Here is a 16,339-nt window from a genome sequence, read left to right on the forward strand (position 1 = left end):
AGAAGCTTCTCTTGACTGCCCAAGATTACAGTCTAGCCTTAGTCTAGATTTTATGTGTATACCCATCTTTTATTATGTGCCTTATAAAACAGCAAAATGTACATAATAGAACTACAAAAAATAATTTTAATCTGTTTTCAGGCTATATCGTATCTACTTTCAGTAAAACCAAAGTTATTTGGGAACAGTTTCATTATAAAGGTGTATTTTGTTGATATTTTAAGGTAGCATTGTTAAGATGTTACTATTGGTTTAATTTATTTATATTTTTGATGGTGGTGGGGTAACCAGGGATTGAACCCAGGGGCACTTAACCACTCAGCTACATCTCTACCCCCCACCTCCCGCCACCTCATTTTTGAGGCAGGGTCTTCCTGAGTTTCTCAGGGCCCTACTAAATTGCTGAGGCTGGCTTTGAACTTGTGGTCCTCTTGCCTCAGCCTCCCGAGCCACTGGGATCCCAGGTGTACATTACTGCTCTTGGATATTGTTTTTTATTAATATAGTTAAATTAATAGTTGAGTAACTTTTAAGTAAATATACTTTCTATAAATGCATATGTGCCATCTGTTTTGAATACTTAAAATAACTATTGCTTCCAAGTACCTGCCACTTTTTCTGGGTGTGCTTCCCCACATTGAGCAAGATGTTTCCCCAAATAGCTGATTTTTTATTTTATTTTGGCAAGTTGCAATAATCATAATAAAAAGCAATCTGTAGTTATAACTTACTTTTTAATACCTTCAAATCCTCAATCTAGATTTTTTACATTAAAATTATAATATATAGTTATTTCCCTGGAAAATAACATGAATCTGTTTCTCTCCGCCCCAAACCTATTTCTAATGCTGAATACTTATCTTCTGTCATATTTTAATGTCACTTTTGAGTAGAAAACTAGATTTTGGTATGTATAGATATATCTAACCCTATAAATAGCTTTCTTTTTAGAGTTGATTATTTAATAGTGAGTATAAATCCCAGAAAAAATAAGTTTATGTTCTGTTTTTCTTTCCAAGCTTTAAAAAGTGAATGCTCAGAGTTAAAAACTTTAATGGTAATATTTTACAAAAGAAGTGTTTCTTTTGTTCTGCAGTATGATGCAATCAGAATCAATCAGCTTTATGAGCAGGCTAAGTGGGCTATTCTCCTAGAAGAAATCGAATGCACAGAAGAAGAAATGATGATGTTTGCAGCCTTGCAGGTAGATTGAAAGATTTGGTAAATGAAGGAAAGAGAAAGAAGAGTGGTTTTTAAATAGTAGAGTGGCCTAGTATTTCTAGTAGCATTTGATAAATTATCTTTTGCTATGTAGAAAGTGAATAGGCTCTTTTAAAAGCAAAGTAAATGATAAATTTAGTTTATATTTTTTTTGTCTTAAGAGAGTTCAGTGGTATATTTTATTACTTTTCTGTATTTGGCAGGTGGGGGAGGAATATCTCCCACCTCAAAATGTCTATTAATTTAATGTTATTCAAGTTTTCCTTGATAATATCAGATTTTTGAAATGATACCTACCTGCATAGTGGCCGGACATGTTGTAAAATGGACTGTTGGCAGAAATAATATCTTTTTAAGTGATAAAATTTCAGGAGATTAATGAAAGTAAACAGAGATGTTTTTAAAATGATAATCATTAAGAAGTAGATAGCTGATGTTTTCCTTAGATTTAACCAGTGCTTTCCAATTGTATACTTACACATCACCTGCTTTAGAACTATAGTGGTGCTTTTAAAAAATTTTAAAGTTCTAAGCCAGTCTCAGCAACTTAGTGAGGCCCTAAGCAACTCAGTGAGACCCTGTTCCAAAATAAAAAAGGGCTGGGGATGAAGCTCAGAGGTAAATCAACCCTGGATTCAATCCCAGTACCCTAAAAAAATTAAAAATTATTCACTTCCTTACCAATATATATCCTCTAATAAAATACCTTTAGAGTGGTAACCCCAAATGAGTCCCCTTAGAAATAGATGATTGAAGTTCAGTATTAATTCATTGTTCTCAAGTTTTATATATTTGAGTAAGTCTTTGGCAATTGTTCTCTAATTATGATGAGATTGTAGTGTCACCAGAAGTCCTGATACAGTTGATGTCCTTTAAATAGAAGTACAGAAGCAGAGCTGACACAGTTATTAAGAGCTTCCACCATAAAAACCATTTTGGTTTTTCCTTAGAGCACAAACAGAATCTTTCAGACACACTTAGGCACCCAGAAAAGTTTTCAGTTAAACTCAAAAGTTGTCATTAGAAAGCCAGAACAACTACTAGGTTGCCAGGTAAAAGAAGAAAATTAAAAAGGAATACAGTTAAGGAAAATCCGTATTGACATTTGGATGATTTTTTTTTTTATTTCTAGAGATTTGATTTATCAACAATTAAGAATCCTGTGTTGTTTCTGGATGATTCAGACTATCTGAAGAATTTCTTGAATTAAATTCTAGAGCATGTTACTGGGAGTCCCTCACTTTTTTATGATTTTCTATCTACATCTTTCTCAATTTGAATATGAGCACATAATTTTTTATTGGAAGTTTTGCCAGTCACAGAATACACATTTAAAATATACATGTGAAAGATCATAGACTTTATTATATTGTATTGATTTGCATCTTTTTTATTATAAAAATAGTATTTCTATTTTTTTAGTCAGCACATAGTAGATGCTCAGAAAACAATTGTTGAAGGAGTATACAGTTGCATTTTTACAGAAATGGCAATATGCTGCAACCCAGAATATTGTAGAATGGATATTCCATATCAATACCATAAAAATACCTCAGAGACAACAGACTTTAATTCAGGGGAACTGAATAATCTCACAGCATGGTCTTCCTGAACCATCTTAAAAATCTAGATTGGGGGTGGGATACCAGGGATTGAACTCCAGGGCACTCGACCACTTAGCCACATCCCCAGCCCTATTTTGTATTTTATTTAGAGACAGGGTCTCATTGAGTTGCTTAGTTACCTCATTTTTGCTGAAGCTGGCTGAACTCATGGTCCTCTTGTCAGCCTCCCAACCCGATCGGATTACAGGCATGTGCCAGCTCACCTGGCCTTACAATGTAGGTTTAATGAGAGAATTTTAGAGTACAAATACCTTGAGTTGTTAGAAGCCTACTGATAAATTGACCCAAAGTCTATTAGATGGAAACTTTGAAAGTATGGTGAGGAGATACCCAGCAATTTTTCAGACACAGCATACCCTCTGAATTATTCTAGAGCATCTGGATCCTTGTATAAAGTACACTATAGTTAAAAACAAAACAAACAAAACAAAAAACAAGGATAATTCAAAACAAGCTGTGGAATTTTGTTAGTAACATTGCTTGTTTTAAAGCATTTAGGTCCAAGTATGTATTATAACGTTTATTAGATAACCCCATATACGTTTGAAAACAAAGCTGGATTTTATGACAAATCCCATAAGGGCTTTTTGCATCAAAATTACCTAGGGCACTTAGTAAAAATGCAGATTTCAGGTTGGACCCCAGATTTACTGAATCAGAATCTCTGGGGTGAACCTAAGGCTCTGTATTTTTAGCCCTCTCTCCACATGATTCTTAATATACTCATAACATTTGGGGTCATTCCTGAGCCTCAGACTATCTTATTCTCCATCATTTATGACCATGGAAGTTAAGGATCTTGCTTCGGCATAACTGAAAGTATAACCAGAAACTACTCATGACTACACCTTAAAACACAGAAAAACATTGATAATTGGCCTTAGATTAGTTCACTAAATATTCCCACAAGTAGATTTTATTAAGTAAATGAATACTTCAGAAATGCAAAGTGCTGCTTATTCCTTTAAAAGGTAACTGATTTTAAGTTAAATATTCTGCGGACTTATTAAGCTTAACATCAGCATTTAATAGATAATAATCTATTTTTTAAGTCACTAAGTTTAATTTAAAATAAGGAATTTTATAATGAAGAATTTTTTCTTTGCACATATAGGATAGTTAATGTCTACTCACTGCCTACCCACTCTCGTGCACATATGTGCTCTCCATATATATGTATATATGAACGTATAAATGAGAACATGACAATAAAACTGACACTTATTGTTTAGTAATACTTGAAATCTTTTCTTTTGACATAAATCATATATATGTGTACACATATATCAACATCTTTTATCAATCTTATGAAACTGAAAATATAGAGCATTGAGTTGAAAATGGAGAAAAAAAATGGACTTTGTAGCTGTCTCCTAAAGCTGTGATGGTGATAACTATCTCCTGAGTAATAGTACATAAGGCAGTGTCAATTTTCTGCTCTGGGTGGCAGTAGTAACATAAGACAACCAATGTTAATCCATTCCTACAAAAGACCTTATGCATGTTCCAAACAGAGACCTACTTACTTACTTTGGATAAATATTTATTAGCAAGGTTTGATATTGATAAGGTGCCATGCCCTTAACCTTTCTGTCATTCTAGTTCCTGGACACTTAGTTTTTCAAATTAGGTGATAAAAAGCATTCAGTATAGATTCAGATAGTAATTTCATTTTAAAGTTTTACAGTTCTACTAATCGTTTCAATAAAATGTCATTTCTGGTTTCAGTATCATATCAACAAGCTGTCAATCATGACATCAGAGAATCATTTGAACAACAGTGACAAAGAAGTTGATGAAGTAGATGCTGCCCTCTCAGACTTGGAGATTACTTTGGAAGGGGGTAAAACATCAACAATTTTGGTAAGGTGAATCTTTACCGACCAACTGAGTTTGAATGGATGCTTAACTTTTTGTGGATTTTAGTTCTCAGAAAGTATTTGGAGGGTAGAGAGAAATATTTAATGCTTTAGAAAAGTCAGATATAGATTTTTCAGGAAAGTTTTATTTTTGAGGTGCTGGGAATCATGCATGCACCCAGGGCCTTATGCATGCACTCTACCACTGAGCTACATCCCCAACTGGGGTGCAGAATGGGTTGGGGAGTGTACATTGTATGTGGTATCTAGAGCTTGGAACACACTAAAGATGAATCTTCTGGTCCTCTGCATATTCTCCTACATTCTTTTATAAGTGGTGGAAAATATTTCTACAAAGGAAAATTTCATCTAAATTTAGTGATCTACTTATTTGAAATATTTCAAAGAGAAGAGAGAAATAGGTCTTATAGTTTTTAAATAAGTTTGTTTTTAAAGCTAAGGAATTAGTTATTGCTGTAGGAAAACTTTTCAAGGCTGTTATGATTTAGAGAATTTCCATATGCATCTACAAATAGCATTTAGAAGTAACATTGTATCCTTTGGGGGTATGTAGTTGTTATTTTTTTCAAATTTTTATTAATTTCTCCTATTTGAAAATGTGTTTATAAGAAGAAGAAAATATCCATACGTCCATGTAATATGATTATATCTTTTAAATCTTTATAATCTGTATTTTACTTAATTCTGTTTGTTAAAATTTCAAATTAGAAAAAAAGGAAGAAAAATTATTTTGTTCTCTCCCTAGGGTGATATTACTTCCATTCCTGAACTTGCTGACTATATCAAAGTTTTCAAGTAAGTGAAAAAGTGGGAGATTCCAGGTACTACTAAACAATAAGTGTCAGGACTGTCATGTTCACATTATTTAAATTTATAATAAGTTTGGCAAAAGCCTCTGTTTAAGGATATACTGATTAGATGAACACTTAAATTATAACGAAAGAAAATAATCATGTTTACCAAACTAAAATCACAGCAATCATTGTTTTAGCTCATAAATATTTTTCTTCAAACAAACTTATGAAATCTAGATTTCATCATATAGATGCTGAAATAGCAATACACTGGCACAGTCCCTCTGAACCTTAGTTGACAGCTGCCAGTGGTTATTTCCTGTACAGAGCTCTAGATTCTAATAAGTTATATATCATTATTATGTATATCGTTTTATGTAAGGTCCCAATATATCTGTTCAGATTTTTAAACAGTCAAAATACAGTTGTATCTCCACAGAATCCAGAGAACTGGTCATTAAGGTAGACAGGGGAAGAAAGAAAGGAGATGAGCTGGGTGAGATGCATCTCAGGAGGCTGAGATGGGAGGATTGCAAGTTTGAGGCCAGCCTCAGCAACTTAATAAAATCCTGGATGAAAATAAAAAATAACATGGACTGGAGATATGGCTCAGTGGTAAAGCATGGGTTAGACCCTCAGTACCAAAAATAAATAAAAGGAGGAGGTGATGCCGAATATACTTTTTTCTACTGTATATTATAAAATTATTGTAGAATAAACCATAGCTGAACATACAACAGATGAACATATGTAACATTTTTGAGATAAGAGCAAGATTTCAAATGCCACTCTTCTCCCCTACCTGCATCTTCGTGACTGATCTGGCATCTCCTGTGTTTGACACTGGCATGGCAACTTAATGTCAGCATTGATATGTATCCAAGAGAATTAAGCCCTCTTTTTTTTTTTTTTTTTTTTTGGTACCAGGGATTGAACTCAGGGGCACTTGACCACTGAGCCATATCCCCAGCCCTATTTTGCATTTTATTTAGAGATGGGTCTCACTGAGTTGCTTAGTGCCTCGTTTTTGCTGAGGCTGGCTTTGAACTCAGGATCCTCAGCCTCCTGAGCCGCTGGGACTACAAGCGTACACCACCATGACCAACAACCTCTTTCACTTCCAGTCATGCCAAGTAAACTTGCTTCTTCATAGAGGCTCCAGAGGCAACCCTGCAAACACCCATGCCCCCACAGGTTGTTATGGGGCCTAGAAAGCTTCAAGTTATGGACATTTACTTTACCTTTCTTTTCCTCGCCTTTCCAGTGAGCTGCTAGTGATGAGAAATCCTGGAACATGGCCCTCTACTTGTTCCCTGTTTGTGGGATCTTCCTGAGTAAATTGAGAAGGGAGGGCACATCCAATACCAGCACTACTGAATTTAAGACACTGGCCAAAGGGAACTAATTTTAGCATGTGTTAAATTTGCCTTAAGACTTTTTAACATTGTGAGATTTGCTACTAAAAGAATATTGACAAAGTTACTTCAAAGTGGATTTTTCTCTTAATTCTACTTGATACTAGGCCAAAAAAGCTGACTTTAAAAGGTTATAAGCAATATTGGTGCACTTTCAAAGATACATCTATTTCTTGCTATAAGAGCAAAGAAGAATCCAGTGGCACACCTGCTCATCAGATGAACCTTCGAGGTAAGGAAAGCTTTGAATGACCTATGGAATTTCTGTTGGTCTGATATTGAATAGACTTCACTGGCATTGGGGTAGAGTGGAGGATTAAAATTTATTTACTGCTTTGGGTACTTTTTAAATGTTTAGATATGCTTTTTATTTATATTTACATTTTTCTTGTTGTGAGTGTTCAATTCCACATGAATATTTTGTTTGTTATCTCTTTCGGAAAACCTGGCTTGAATTATATGATTCTGCTTTTTTCACTTGTCAAGTAAATTTATGGTGTCTCTCTCTTGATCTTTAAGCATTAAGGACAGTTAGGTTTTCCTCATTCTGCGGGGACTGCCTCTTTGTCTTTTCATCTCATTTTTAACTTTTGAAGCAGTCATCTGTTCCTAGGCTTTCCTGGTTTCTCTCTTCCTCATTGGCATCCTGCTCCTTTTCCCCTCCTTCACTGATAAAGCTGGTCCCACACAGGGTCCTTTGCCTCTAGGTTTGCCACTTCCCTGCCTGGTTTTGTCTCTCTTACTGTGCGCAGCCTGACTTCCTGAAGGGAGCACAGGATAGCTCTCTGAGATGCCTTCCTGTTGTCAACTTGAGTTTCCTTTTGTCTTGTTAAATCCAAAGTCTTTTCAGAACTAGGAGTTGGTATTTAAGGGACAGATTTCCTTTCCCTTGTGGCAACTGCAGCAAGCTTGCTTCCTATAGCCTAGGATAAGCCTAGATGAGGACTCAGCTGTTGGCTTTAATCTTTTTAAATTCAGATCTATGGGGCCATAGCTTCATTTCCCATTTTGGTGGCATATGTTCTTCACTCTGTTGCTTCACCTCTTTCATTTGGTTGACGCACTGTTTATTCTCTAAGTTGGTTTGGTTCTTGTACAGGTGGAAGGCATCCTGCTGCTGCTCACTGATTTCTCTGCAGTCTTCGACTCATTTTGCAAATTGTTGATGATGTTATTCACTAAAGATATTATTCACTAAAGAGTCTCATGGCTCACTTCCAGGTCAGATGCCACTTCCTCTGAGAAGCTGTGTCCCCTGAATGCTACTCTCCCATAAGCTCACACAGCACATCCTACCCACTTCATACCTGGTGGAATCTGCAATTGACTGGCTCGTCTCTATTCCTCACTCCTCTTACTTTCTATTCCCTTACAACAAAGGCTAGAAAAATAGTTTTGAAACTCATTCCCAATGAGATTTAGACGCCAGTCAGACTTGAATTCCAAGCTGAGAGTTAGAGTTGGCGATACAGAACGTAGCAAGGAGGGAGGCATTTTTCTAGAGTTAATAGCTATAAGCAGCCTCCTAGGAAGTTTCCAGCTGCTTGATTCTTAACAAAGGTTGCATCTCCCTTGGAAGACCAGTTTTTCCCAGGGGTCCAGCCTCTTTTGGATACATTTTGCATGTACATATTTTATCATATATAAAGTAATGTGCTTCTCTAAATAAAAGTATCAGTATTTGTTGAGGAATATTTTGTAAAAGGCTCCTTTTACAAAAATGATTCCTAAGTAATTTGACTTGATGCATAAGACACGGAGGTGCTCTTATTTCTTTTATTTAACACTTTAAATATTTGTGTGGAGGCCAAGAAAAGACATTTTTAACATTTCTTCTTTCTGAATATACTGGTGTTTAATTCCTTGTACTCTGTGAAAAGAGCAATTGCTCCAGTATGGCGAGCAAGGAATCTTAGGGCATCGTGGGTGGCATGAACCAAGCACAGACAATTTGAGTAGACCATAGAGAGCCTTCACATTACATCATTCTCTTGCAAAAAGCCCCCCCACTCATGCTTGAAGGTGTTGATTACTTAGATTGTTAAATAACCCATAAATTCATGTATTTCTGGAGACTATAAAGTGTCATTCTTAATACCAAAGTTATTTTCATATCAACTTCCCACATATATAGGTATATACAGATCAATTCCTAAAGGGTGACAAAAATTCAGTATGTTAAAAACCCACAAAATGAAACTATCATATTGGTTTGATATTTCTTAAAAGTAAATTTAAGCACTTTTATAATTAAATTTTTTAATTACAGGATGTGAAGTTACCCCAGATGTAAACATTTCCGGCCAAAAATTTAATATTAAACTTCTGATTCCAGTCGCAGAGGGCATGAATGAAATCTGGCTTCGTTGTGACAATGTGAGTTTCCCAGTTGAAAGTAAACCTTATATTCTGTAAATTCTAAGTGAGTTGAGCAATCATCCTTACATTTTATCCTCAGAAGACCCACCATGTGATATCTACATCACCATGTGATTTCATACTTCAATGTATTTTTTTTTTTTCCAATAGGAAAAACAGTATGCACACTGGATGGCAGCCTGCAGATTAGCCTCCAAAGGCAAGACCATGGCAGACAGTTCTTACAACTTAGAAGTTCAGAATATTCTTTCCTTTCTGAAGATGCAGCATTTAAACCCAGATCCTCAATTAATACCAGAGCAGATCACAACTGATATAAATCCTGAATGTTTGGTGTCCCCACGGTATCTAAAAAAATATAAGAACAAACAGGTATCTCATTATATTTAAATCTGTTGCTTTCTGGTGTTTTATTATTTTGTACATATCATTTAAATTTTGTTTCTTCTATCAAATAAGAGTCATTAGTCTTGGGGTTGTGGCTCAACGGTAGAGCACTCGCCTAGCACGTGCAAGGCCGTAGGTTCAATCAAAATCAACACCACAAAAAAATATTGTGCCAACTACAGCTAAAAAGTATAAAAAAATTCATATCGGCTAGTTAGAATATAAAATATACAAATAGGCGCATGCCTGTAATTCCAGCAGTTTGAGAGGCTGAGGCAGGAGGATTGCAAGTTCAGAATCGGCCTCAGCAACTTAGGCCCTAAGCAATTTAGTGACACCCTATCTCAAATTTTAAAAATGGGCTGGGGATGTGGATTATTGGTTAAGCATCCCTGGGTTCAATTCCTGGTACCAAAAGAAAATAATAATAGTAATGATATAAAGTAGGAAAAAATGTAGACTTTGGTCATTTTAATTTATCATTAAAAACACATTTTAACAGGACAGACAACAAGGTAGAATAGTTGATTTCATATTTATTCTAAACAGCCTGAGGAAATTATTAACAGGATTTTCTTTTAGGGAATTAAAAACCATCTATGCTTTATGTTCCTTAATCCATTTAGTTTTATTAATTTATATAATTATTACAAAGCAGACTGCATTTCATAGTACAATCTTTAAAACGTATTCTTGCTGTTGAAATAGATTTTTTCAGCCTTGAAATCAACTTTATAAGGGTAGAAATAGTCTACACACCAACATTGACTTAATTTTAACAGTTAGAACCTGAGATTTTACACAAGGTTACAAAGTTTTCTAAATTGTAATTAAAATTTACTGCTTTTTATCTGTTAACTTCTTTCCTGGAAATTAATACCATAAACGGTTTGCTATTTGGGAAAATGGTTCGTCACTGCAACACGACAAGCCCTTCACAGGGGAATTTCACTTGGGATAGCCCCTGCTATTCTCCGCACCAGACACCAGGCCATAAAAGGAAAAAGCTTCAGTTTGGGTGGGGGAGCAGAGAAAATCTTTAGAATAAATATTGCACTTTTATTTAGTTTTACTTTTATCTTTGTTGAGGAATATTTTAAAACATAATGAAAAGTCCCTATTAAATACTCAGACACTTAATTTCTTAACTTTAAATTTAATGTTTATTATATGGGTCTGGCATTTAGCTATAAATGTTCAGGAGTTTTAATCACAAAGTATTTGTGTTTAAGTTTTAGGGGTTGTTTAAGCTACATGGAAATTGTTTATCTCATAGTCATAGGCTGTGGGAGTAGTGAGGAATGGAGGAAATGCTACCCTGGGGAACTCTATGGAATGTAGATTATTAAGTTAAAAAGGGAAAATGAAGGAAGTAGTAATTTCATGTTTTATTCTTAGTTTTTTCATTTAAGAATTATTGGTAAGGAAACTTGTTTCTAAAATTAGTGAATTCATTTGCCTTCAAAGGCTCTGAATGATTTCAAATTTTAGCAATGTTATCATTTCAGTGTCAGATAACAGGAAATAATAGTTTTCACCCCTGAGCTCTGAACTAGTCATATGTTCTCTTGAGGACAAGAAATGTTTTGCTCTTTTAACTGACAGGAGGGCAGTGTATCCGTGGTTAAGGATCTTTCCTGATCTCTGGTTTTCCATGCTGACATCAAATCAAATGCAATCTTAAATCCTTTCTCTAACTAGACTTACAGGTGTTTCCAGAAGGCTCCATGCTTGACTACTCTGGCACATAGGAAATCTGATAGAAGTCTAGCTGCTACTGTTTCTCAGGCACTGTGCTGCTCATCAGGCATAATGCTTAATCGTTAAACTGAATCTAGTGGTGTTCTGGAGTCCACAGCTGCAGTCATTCATGCTACCGTGGCATAAACATGATTTGCCTATTGGGCTGGTCAATTTAACCTTTGTTATATTAAAACTGAGCTACTTTCAGTGTCCCCAAATTATACATATATAAAGTTAACTCAACTTGCTCTGGGTATTTTTTAAATGATGAGACTCAAATTGGATTTTTTTTTTAATTTTAAAGGAAGGAATTGTCCTGTGTGTTTTTCTCTGTTAGTCCAAATTGAAATGGGCTAATATTATGGCCACAATTCCTAGTGTAGTATATGGCATCTCTTTATTTTTACTTCCAGGAAAAAGGATGCAAAAAACAAATGGTAATTAAGGAGTTTGCTTTTCTTGTGTAAATAGACAGTATGGGCACTGCACTATTTCATGTCTTCAACTTCTGAAAAGCAGTGCATGTATCATATTTGACTAATTATGAGAGGACTAAAAGTTTTTTGAGTATTAATTTTTATTTTACTACTAAAATAATTAGCTTTACCCTAACCAGTAAGAGCTGGTATTTGAGGCAAGAAAAGAGGTATTTGTACTTTTTATTTTCTTCCTACAAATTTCTACCCTTAATTTTCATAACATTTAACATTCTGAAATGGGGAGTGTTTCTCAGTATTCTGAATGGAAAGTAATTGCTGCTTCCTTGTGTTTATTTTCATTCTTGCATTTACTTTGCTTGGTTTCCACCTAAAGTAATTTTTCGCATGGTTTTTGGCTGGAATTTTGGTTTGCAGGTTACCACAACTTTTTCTTTGCTTCATTGCCATTTTTTCTGATTGCCTCTTGTTTTTTCTTTCCGCTTCCTTTTTCTTTCTTCGCATTGCCATCTACAGCCAGGCTATGTAAGAGATTTGGTAAGTTCTTCATATTTACAAAAAAAAATAAAAAAAGAGGAAGAAATAAATTTATTAACTCTGTATGTGTATATATATACATATGTATGTATACATATGTATATATATATATACACACACATATATGAGTATACTGTTTAATAATAGAATGTGCGTCTCAAGTTTGGCAATTATGTACTAATAGTATTTTTTTCCCTTATGATACATGAAAACTAAAATTAAGAATATCTTTTAGTTTAGAAATATTTAATATATTACTTTATTAAAATTCCCAAATGTAACTTCAGATATTTTCTATTTTCAACTCTTACAATATATGATTTTGTGGTGGGATACATAATTCAGTCTTTCAATCATAATTCTGCCATGAAAGAAAAATGTCCAATGGTAAAGATGATATTTAATCATATTTAGATAACAGCAAGAATTTTGGAGGCCCATCAGAACGTAGCCCAGATGAGTCTGATTGAAGCTAAGATGAGATTCATTCAAGCTTGGCAGTCATTACCTGAATTTGGCATCACACACTTCATTGCAAGGTCAGTGGTCCTACTAAGTACCTCTATAAACCTTAATCTGCATTTTCACTTCCTCTGCTTCCTGTAATTAGAAGCTAAACATCTAACACATAGCTACTTAGTCACATTAACCTGTTCTACAGTAAAATTTAAAGACTGTTCAGATGTATTTGCTGTATTTTTAATTTTTTCATTACAAACTCAGAATGATTATATTTCTATTTTTATTCATACAAGAATAGCACTTTTATTTAGGGTTAGAGAGAACTTGTCTGGAAGAAAAACAGACCTATATGTTTCCCACATATGCACATTTTTAAATGTTTGGTTTTTTCAATGCTGCAGGTTCCAAGGGGGCAAGAAAGAAGAACTTATTGGAATTGCATACAACAGATTAATTAGGATGGATGCCGGCACAGGAGATGCCATTAAAACATGGCGCTTCAGCAACATGAAGCAGTGGAATGTTAACTGGGAGATCAAAATGGTAAACTAGTGGGGCTGCAGTTGTAACTCAGTGGTAGAGCGCTTTCCTAGTACATGTGAGGCACTGGGTTTGATCCTCAGCACCACAAAAAAATAAATAAATAAAATAAAGGTATTGTGTCCATCTGCAACTAAAAAAAATTTTTTTAAAAAAGGTAAACTAGCAGCAGTGCTACCTAAATATGTAGTCTTTATGATAAAATCTAGTAAGTTAAAGAGGCCTCATAAGTACTGAATATTTTTATCATTATTTCTTAAAGTACAGACCATAGTTGGTTACTCATATCTCACTTAAACTTGCCTGTTTCATAACTAAAATTCTAAAGGCATAACAATTTGCTTAGAATATTGCTTGATCTTTTTTAGGGTTGTCTTTCTATAGAGAATAAGTCCCTTCCACTTAGAATAGCATCACTATATATTGAATGCCTCCTTTGTGCCAGGCATAATAGATGTTTATATCTATATCCTATCTCTAAACCTCATCACAGCCTTCTAAGGTAGATGGGATGTCTGTACTTTACAAATGAGGCCACTCAAATTTAGAGGCCAAAGGGCCACCATTGTTCATGACCACAAACAGTAAATAACAGATTCAGTATTCAAACTAATACAGTTTGGGGGTCTAAAGCCTGGCACATGTACCACTATATATCATGTTGCCACTAACCTTATTATTTAAAATAAACAGGCCAGGTACAATGTTTTGGAAGGCTGAAGCAGAGGATTGGGAATTCAAAGGCACCCTCAGCAATGGCGAAGTGCTAAAACCTGTGTCTAAATAACATATAAAATAGGGCTGGGGTTGTGGCTCAGTGGTTGGATTGGCCCTGAATTCAATCCCTGGTACCAAAAAATAAAATAAACAGAATCATTACTAAAAAGTCATATTGGATATGTTGTACAGTTCCTGTCACTTAATAAAACTCATTTCTGAAATATTTAAACAAGATACCTAAAGGTTAATATTGAAGCAAATATTAAATAAAACACAGGAAGTAGATTTTCTCCCAGGACTTCAAGAGAGACAGAATTGAATCACCAGAGACCACTTGGGAACTTAATGACCTAAAACCCTTGTGTTCAGTCTTCCTCTTCAGAACTTGAAAACTAAAAGGATGGGGGTGGGGGAGGGTAGCAAACTTTCCTTATTCTTTCAGCTTAAAGGCATTATTACTCTAGTGTTTTAGAAGAGTAATTATTTGAGGATTGACATGTTTTATGATTAGGGCAGGCCTTAAACATAAGCACAGTAGCTTCACAGGACCCAGCCACATGGAGTTTTCCTGGAACTGATAGTTCTCTGTCTTTGTTTTAGGTCACCGTAGAGTTTGCAGATGAAGTCCGATTGTCCTTCATTTGTACTGAAGTAGATTGCAAAGTGGTTCATGAATTTATTGGTGGCTACATATTTCTCTCAACACGTGCAAAAGACCAGAATGAGAGTTTAGATGAAGAGATGTTCTACAAACTTACTAGTGGTTGGGTGTGAATAGAAATACTATATAATGAAACTCCATGGCCATAACAATATTTAACTTTAAAAGCTATTGTTTGTTATATGCTGCTTGATAAAGTAAGCTTGAAATTTATCATTTTATCATGAAAAACTTTTTTGCCTTACCAGACTGGTTAATATGTGCACTAACAAGCACGACTAGTAATCTGCTAAAATGATACAATAAATGGACTATTGAATATGGCACACATTCCTTACGAATTGAAACTGAAATAGTGGGCAAATCAGAAATAAACCATCAGTGATTTAAGCAAGCCAAATTGTAAGAAATAAGCCATCTACTCTAAAGTTATGCAGGGCTTAACCTATATGAAGTCTATTTATCATGTTTAATGCATGTATTTTAATGTATTTTAATTTGATTTAATGTTTTAAAATAACCTTCCGGTAGCCATTTTAATCCCCCTCCCCAAATATAAAATCAGGCATACAAAAAGTGCCTGATATTTAATAATGTCATTATTTGACCTTGAAGGAAAATGCTGTTAGTCTGTTACGCTTTGTTTTTGTCCTTGAATAAGCATGTATGTATATTGTCTTGTGTTTTTATTTTTACACCATATTGTATTACTCTTATAGTATGCACCAGCATATTCACTGTCTGCCTAAAATATGCAACTTTTGCATTACAATATGAAGTAAAGGTCTATGAAGTATAAATTTTGTGTAACTAATGTACAAACACAAATTTTATAAAATTGTACAGTTTTTTTAAAAAACTTCACAACTAGAAATGGCTTAGATGTAGCATCCTTGCATTAGTTAAATGCTTTTAAAAGATAATTAATATGCAGTTTTAATATCTGCTAAATTAAGAATGACTTCATTTATGGTCATGATTTGCCACAATGTCCTTAACTCTTATGCCTGGACTAGGCAACGTTCTAGTCTGTTGCGCTGTTACAATCTGCATTGGTGCTAGTCAGAAAATTCCTAGGTCACATAGCCCAAAAGGGTGCCAGGGAGGGGTGGATTACCAGTATTGTCCAATAATCCATGGTTTAAAGACTGTATAAATGCATCTTATTTTAAATAAAAGCAAAACCTTTTATTTAATATTTCTTTTTGTAGTACTTTTCTTTTAATGTTTATATAACATTAACTTTATAGAGGTGAACCTTTGCCTTTGGAAAAGCTTTGCCTACATCTTATGTTGTGAGAAAACTGACTAGTATTCCAAAGTGTCACCAGATATAGATGCTTTATCTCTAAGGTAAAGTCTTGCACTTACATTGAAAACCCCCCATTTTTCCTAATACTGAAAAATTAATGTAGAATATCTAAATTGTTAGAAATGTAGTTACAAACAGAAGTTTACTCAAGCAGAATTTGCTTTGAACAGCAAAATAATTCTTGGTCTTTTAAAAAAAAAAAAAAGTTGTGAATAATTTACTCCCT

The 16,339-nt window shown here is 34.5% G+C and overlaps 1 protein-coding gene across 6 annotated transcripts in view; it reads left to right on the forward strand.

Annotated features, from left to right (window-relative positions):
- Fermt2 (FERM domain containing kindlin 2) overlaps positions 1 to 15,997 on the forward strand; it is a 77,144-nt gene extending 61,147 nt beyond the window's left edge. For 2 of the 6 annotated variants that reach the window (XM_046461220.2, XM_046461223.2), the window contains 11 exons: positions 1,097 to 1,204; positions 4,575 to 4,709; positions 5,472 to 5,521; positions 7,043 to 7,167; positions 9,205 to 9,311; positions 9,465 to 9,686; positions 11,858 to 11,881; positions 12,398 to 12,418; positions 12,833 to 12,957; positions 13,282 to 13,423; positions 14,741 to 15,997. In XM_046461220.2, the coding sequence (XP_046317176.1) occupies positions 1,097 to 1,204; positions 4,575 to 4,709; positions 5,472 to 5,521; positions 7,043 to 7,167; positions 9,205 to 9,311; positions 9,465 to 9,686; positions 11,858 to 11,881; positions 12,398 to 12,418; positions 12,833 to 12,957; positions 13,282 to 13,423; positions 14,741 to 14,914 (1,233 nt within the window). In that variant the 3' untranslated portion in view covers positions 14,915 to 15,997. The remainder of the gene's footprint in view (positions 1 to 1,096; positions 1,205 to 4,574; positions 4,710 to 5,471; positions 5,522 to 7,042; positions 7,168 to 9,204; positions 9,312 to 9,464; positions 9,687 to 11,857; positions 11,882 to 12,397; positions 12,419 to 12,832; positions 12,958 to 13,281; positions 13,424 to 14,740) is intronic. The other 4 variants (XM_046461222.2, XM_046461225.2, XM_046461224.2 and 1 more) reach the window with 2 other exon arrangements.
- Positions 15,998 to 16,339: the final 342 nt, after the last annotated feature.

The sequence above is a fragment of the Marmota monax genome, unplaced genomic scaffold, assembly GCF_021218885.2.
Source record: "Marmota monax isolate L192 unplaced genomic scaffold, Marmota_monax_Labrador192_F-V1.1 WCK01_AAM20220418_F8-fsc00001, whole genome shotgun sequence".
NCBI classification, from domain to species: domain Eukaryota; kingdom Metazoa; phylum Chordata; class Mammalia; order Rodentia; family Sciuridae; genus Marmota; species Marmota monax.